Source organism: Plectrocnemia conspersa, unplaced genomic scaffold (genome assembly GCF_051122295.1).
Source record: "Plectrocnemia conspersa isolate PC_06_02 unplaced genomic scaffold, ASM5112229v1 ptg000003l, whole genome shotgun sequence".
NCBI classification, from domain to species: domain Eukaryota; kingdom Metazoa; phylum Arthropoda; class Insecta; order Trichoptera; family Polycentropodidae; genus Plectrocnemia; species Plectrocnemia conspersa.
Window position 1 is genome coordinate 2253121 of NW_028277167.1, and position 7183 is coordinate 2260303.

A 7183-nucleotide genomic window follows, 5' to 3' on the forward strand; every position below is an offset into this window, starting at 1 on the left:
GGTAGTGTTTCATTAAATTGACAAATATATATCTACTCTACCTGCAATGAATGCATAAAGTTTAGGGCAGGTATAGACCTTTTTTTTGCTATTTGACGATAAACAGTTGGTTGGTTCTTGGGTATATATGTTATACGACTACACTCTATCTCGAATAACGACTGAGTACGAATATTATATAATATATTTCAGTTAATTAAACGATTATTGTTTTATATATTAAACTGTAAGAACATTAATCTGTCATTAATCATACACATATGACATATGTTTGTATATCCAAAATTTAGGTTAATTTAGTATTTTAATGAATTATTGTGTTTAGTATACATACATACTATAATGACAATTCAATCGGTCAAAATGGGCGATGATCTTTTGGGGGGATACAATAAAAATGCATTACAAATAAATGTGATGCAAATCATGATCTTATAATAAATTTAATATTTAACACAATTTAATACATATTAAAAAATATATATATATATATATAGATCTGAACAACCACATGCTGGGCTTTGCCCACACCGGATGTTCATATTCTTACATATATATATATATATATATATATATATATATATATATATATATATATATATATATATATATATATATATATATATATATATATATATATATATATATATATATATATATATATATATATATATATATATATATATATATATATATATATATATATATATATATATATATATATATATATATATATATATATATATATATATACGTACATACGAAAATATAAGTAATATTTTTTAGAAAAGAATTGAAAGATGAAAACATTATTCGGTTTAAACAAAATATAATATACATACATAAGATATATGTAAATATTTACTTATCATTTGTGCATATTTAATCATAAAATATCACTTAAGCAGTTTGATTTTTTTATTGAAGAATTTAAGAGAGTTACAAGATATCATAAAACACTAGGGCTTAAGTCGGTAATTTTATTATAAATACCTACCTGATAAATGTTTATAGTGGGCCCTTACGCGAATTTTTTTTATGTTTTGAGCCTTGGAAACTACTGTGAGAACAAACTTTTGGAATTTCCAAAAATCGGATATTTTACAATTATCTATTTTAAATTAGATAGGATAGTTATATATAAATATAATAATGCAGAACTAGCGCTGATAAGTGTTTATCGTAGAGTTTGCCCTTTACGCGATTTTTATATATTTTGCGACTTATAAATTACTGTAAGAACAATCTTTTAGAATTTCCAAAAATCACATATTTTACCGTTATCTATTTTTAACTGAATAAGGTAGTTATATGTTAATACAATAACCAAGAAATAGCGCTGATAAATGTTTATCGTGGATTTGGCCCTTATCGCGAAATTGTTTTATGTTTTGAGCCTTGGAAATTAGTGTGAGAATAAACTTTAGTAATTCACAAAAATTGCATTTTACAGTTATCAATTTAAAGCTAAATAGGCTAGTTATATATAAATATAATAGCGCTCAGTATACTTTTGAATTTTGACTGAAAACGTTCGCAAAAAGTTTCGTTGCGTCTTTGAAAAGTATAAAATAAAATACCACGAATGACTTACAACTATCCATAAGGATTAATCTTCTTTATAGATAACAATTTAATCTATAACAGTTTCTAAATGTGCGTGCCGCCAAGTAGTTTTTGAAGCTTAACAAATATCTAACATAAGGGGAAAAAATATGATATCGATAGCCAGGTAAAAAGGCAAGGACCCGGACAAAATATTAGAATATCAGACAGATTACTATTTTTTTCTAACTGTTCTATTTGTATAAATACTACCCGTTTTGAAATGGACAAAGCACGAAATTCACAAAAAAATACTTTTATCGTAATCGCGAAAAATTAAAGTCTCTAGGAATAACACATTAAAACTAAATATCAGACTAAAAAAGTATTTAAAAAATCATACTGATTCACCAATTACTACTTTAGTTTTAATATCGTAAAAATAATTTTAAACAATTGCGTATCGTCCGTGTCATTCACCAATGTCATGCATTGTTATGCACCTGGACAGCGGTGAATTTTTTTTGTAAAGTGTTACAATTAGGTATTTAAAAAATCATAGGTAACTTCCTTTTTGATAATTATATAATATGATCAAAAAGAATTTAGCAAAATTAATGTTTTACCCCTTTGCAATCACATTTATTTTCAAATTATTTTTTTATCTTACACTTAGCTCTTAAAATTTATATTGTGCTTGTTTTAGACTTTCACGATAAAATGTAGTTGTCTAAAATAAATGAAAAAAAAAGGTCGGACGACCTTTGTATACCTGCCAAGTCGAGTTGATAATTATTTGTCAATTTAATGAAACATTACAGAACAAATGTAATGATACATTCAAAATCAGCGTTTCATTTTAGTAAAAATATATGTATATCGTACGTATGGGGATGGGGAGCCATACTCGAGTATGTACGTAATAATTAATAAATAATAATGTTTTTATTGACTAATTATTTTAATCGTCATTACGCTCTGGCACACAAAATACTAATTTTAATACCTATATCTCGTGAATTTTTATTTTTTGAAATTTCTCACAATTTACAGATATTTTGGATACCTAATTCCTAAAATATTAATTACTTGATTTTCTCCAAGTATTTTTGCGCTTTTATGACGTGCTCTCTTTTGTCAAACGCTCATATGGCTGTCTGCGCATTTGACGCACGCTATTTTGTTACAGCGCTACTTTGGTAAACGCTCTTATGACGCAGCGCTTATAAGGCAGCGCTCTTTTGACGCACGCCCATTTGTCCGCGCTCATTAGTGACGTTGCCAATCACAACCTATAAAGCACATATTGCTTTAGCAACATAAACAGATATTTAAACGGTTTTAGATAATAAGATAAATTTTAACTTAATTTTCAACTAAAATAGCTGCAAATATTTAGTTTTTTACAGAAGTTTTTTATTATTTATATAGCAATAAAATTGCACAAAAATAGTCAATATAAAATATCATAAACCATCTAGAGCAGGCATGGCGAACCTAGGGCACGCGTGCCCGAGGTGGCACGCTTGAGAATTTGGATTGCACGCGAACGATTTCCAAGTTCAAAAATATTTTTTAATTTGAAACTTAAAAATGAAAATCTTAATTAAATAACCCGTGAATTATTAATTTATTTCATTTTATTAATTATCAAATGTTTTCTAAGATAAACGACAATCGTTTTAAAAAAAATAATTATTTATTTTTTCTATCTTCGTAATTTTTTTACTCCTTGGGCATGCCACACAATCGAGATATAATATTTTTTTTTTTTGGAGGATTTTTGGCACGCGAACCCAAAAAGGTTCGCCATGCCTGATCTAGAGTATGGTTAAAAACGTGTCGGGTTTATCAATTAAACTATTCTGTAATACAACATTAGACCTCCAAATAGAGTGATATAATCATTAAAATTTATAGGCATCTGAATCTAAATATTTTGTTATTAAATCATAAACACAGATAACAAAACAAGTATTAAAATATAATATATAAAAACAGTTTAAATGTCTGAGGCAAAAAGACTGCTTTTAAAATAGATGTCTGTTTTGCTGATTAAGTCAAAAAGTACTCATCTGAATCAATAAGATTAAAAGTTTAATAAGCAAATGCCTGAAAAAGGATTCGGCCAACCAGCCGTTCGTAATTTGCTCAAACGACAAGTAAAATTTAAAAAAAATACCAAATGTATAAAATAAAATTTTTAAAGGGGCGGAAAACAGAATTTCATACGAAAGAGATCATAAGTATAAATAAGAAAAGCAACCAATTATCACTTTCTCAGACACTTCAGAGACTTTCAGACACTTTTATTATTATTAACACTCAAAATTTGGGTTATTTGAACTTCAGAAGATCTCAAAATTCATTAATTATAAATAATTATATTTAACAATTGTACTTAGCAATGGAAAAAAAATTGCCAGGTATAAAAACGGTTGAGAAGCTTTAATCAAAATTTAAGATGAAAGCAAAATATTATGACACTAAATTATAAATTAAAAACACCGGTGACACAGTCAGTATCGACGCGTGTTTTGAAAATAGTATTTATCATAAATAAAAAAAAAAAAAGCATTCCTAAAAAAATCCTTATGGAAATATAATACAGGCATTCGGGATTGCGATATAAACAGATATTCTTAATCAGTTCTAGTGGCCAACGAAAATCTGTTTCAAAACTCCCTACCCTTTTGTAATTAGCTGTTTCGTTTCAAGGGGATAAAAACACAATCTTAAATGAAGGAGACGATGGGTATAGGGAAACGCCTTCAACTCGGCCAACTGGCAACTAACGCTAAAGGCGTTGAAGGACAAGAAAACTCCAGCACAGCTGGTGAGGCTCGTTGAGAGCAATATATGCATGGACAGGGTGCTGAAGTACGAGAGCGAAAGAGACAAGCGCCTCCGCTGAGTGACGGCAGGCGTTCCACAGAGGTCGGTTCTCGGACCATCGCTCTGATGAGCTGCTACGATTAGCCATGCCGGACAGCGTCGAACTTCTCGCTTTCGAGGACGCGTCGTGGTGGTGGTTACTAGTAAGACGACCTTTCAGCTTATGCAGGTCACAGAAGAGGCGCTCTACGCAATTCAGAGCTGTATGGACCACGCTATCAACGAAGAAGGCCAAAGCAGTATTCTTTACGTAAAAACGAAGGTTATTGTCACTCAGGATAGTGATCAATGGGTTTGATACATCCTACGAAAGATCGATAAGCTACCAAGTTGCGCTTTGCACACGAGAGCCGCTAAAGCAACATCTCGCCAGGTTGATGCCTAGCATGAATGGATCAAAACAAAGAAGGAGACACCTTTACAACGAGGTTTCACTCGGTCCCTCTCTACAGCGCCCTGATATGGACACAAGCCACAAGAGTAAAGAAGACCAGGGTCATTCTGGGAAGAGTTCAGTGACGAAGCGCACTGAGGGTAGCCTCCGCTTACAGAACTGTACTGGCGATATGCGGTATACCACCGTTGGATCTCCTTCCTTATGAGAAACAGGAGATCTACAACGGACAGGCTAGAAGGGAGACAATGTCAGAGTGGCAGCGCAGATGGGATGAGTCTACCAAAGGAAGGTGAACGCACAGACTTGTCGGTGACCTTATCACCTGTATGGGAAAGAAACACGGCGAGCTGTCATACCATCTGTCACAAACGATGACCAGACACGGCTGCTTCGGTCATTACACAAAAAAAATCGGCAAGACAACGTGCGCTGAGTTTCTCCATTGCGACATTTCTGAAGACGACCGTTTCAAGTGCACAGCTTGGACGTCAGAAATAGCAGCGCTGGAAAGAGTCGTAGGAAGGTCTGCATCAGCAGACACTATTGCTCAATCCATGCTGGAAAACCGAATAAACTGGGGGGCATTGGCAGATTATACGTCCGAAGTGCTCAGATGTAAAGAAAATGTCGAGAGACAGCGCAAGATAGCGGCCCTAACGAGACAGTCTCTAAACTGAAGGCTGGTGGTGTCTTTCGAAGATTTCCTCGAAAGACACCACCAGCAAAAAGAAAATAGTTCGAGGCCAATCCAACTTCAGACCATCGAAGACCGCAGTATCCGCCGCTTCTCCCTTCGCACGCGTGGTGCGGCTCAACATCCTAATACAGAGTTAAGTTACCACGAAAAAAAATTATAATTTAAAATATTTATAATAAAAAAATAACTAATTGCCTTAAGTATCGATACTATAGAACGAATATTGAATACATTCCCATTCGCTTTCTGTGTATTTCCGGCGTGAAAAAATTGCCGCCGTGTATCACCACTCTATTTCCCATGATTATGATCGCTTTTGTGTCGCATAATTCATTCCGGTTCCTGCCCGGCCGCTTCCTTCGTACATATTTTTTCTATCGCGCTCCAAAAATAAAAAAATAAAAAAACTCGGGAGCTTCCTAGTGACGATATAATCTACATCTACGCCATTATTTTTATACTCGGGCCATAACTCGTCTGGAGGTTCCGGGAATTAAGGGAGACATCCACGAAAAAAACGCCCGCATAGAACCGAGAGGATCGAAGGTTTTTTTCCTGTATTATATCACATTATGTGCTTTGCACAAAATAATTTCACTTGCCGAATATATTTTAATGACGTCGCATAACCGCAGAAAAGTAATTTTTGAGATGAGCATTTACGACGCTCGTAAAAATTTATAGCCATAATAAGCGTATTAAAAACGACGCTTCTAGTTTTTAACTCGATGTAAAAAATGACTATACAAATAAAATAAAAATATTACTGTCATGTGTATACTCTAATTGTAATATATTACATTTAAAGAATTTAGGTTTTAACAAAAGTAAATAAATATTTATATTTAAAGTCAGATTTAAATCAGCGTTTGATGTAAATACAAGCAGATAATAGTCGTGTAAGTTAAACTTAATTAAAACTTAGTGTTACGTAAGCAAGCTACTGATTAAAGGCTGTAAAACGCAAGATTGAAAAACTCTTTTTAAAGTATGAGCCTTTGCGATATATTGTAAAATCAGTATTCAATTTCTGATAAAATGTAAGAATATTTGACAAAGCCAATACTATCGTGTTTATCGAACTGTGAGCTATCGCTGTGAAATCTCTCGATTCGTATTGTTCTCTCAGTTTGATGGAAATACTCGAAAGCCACTCGAAAGATTCGATACAATACAAATTGAAATTTAAAAGCAAATCTGAAGGCGGTGCGAGAGCGTTGTCGATAAAGGCGAAAATTGTAATAACCACCGCGGTAAACGAAAACTTTACGCCTATTATTATTATTATTAGTACTGTATTCTCTTTGAACGAATCGATAGGCGTTTTAAACTTAAGAGTTGCCTTTATTGTTGTCGAAAATTTTATTTCTGCCTTTGTTGATATCACGCAAGTACACGCAGTTATTTGTTAAATACGCCGGGTACTGAAAGTTTAGCGAGGATTTTCATCACAAAAGCGACGGCCTATTCAAATGTAGAATTTTCGATGAATTTAAAAGCGAGCGTAGGCAAAAATTCGCAAATTGTTCCGGAGGTGATTCGATTATTAATAGCAAATTTAAATATATTGAATGAAATGTCAACACGTGTCAGATACAAAATAATCAAATATTTTTTCTTAAAGATAAAGCTGATCTAAAAATGTTATT

General features: G+C 32.6%; 1 protein-coding gene across 1 annotated transcript; it reads left to right on the plus strand.

Moving 5' to 3' along the window:
- The first annotated feature begins 5208 nt into the window (after positions 1-5208).
- Positions 5209-5514, plus strand: LOC148236344 (uncharacterized). Its single transcript, XM_088182810.1, has one exon. It carries the CDS (start codon positions 5209-5211, stop codon positions 5512-5514), a length of 306 nt encoding a protein of 101 aa, XP_088038936.1.
- The last annotated feature ends 1669 nt before the right edge of the window (positions 5515-7183 follow it).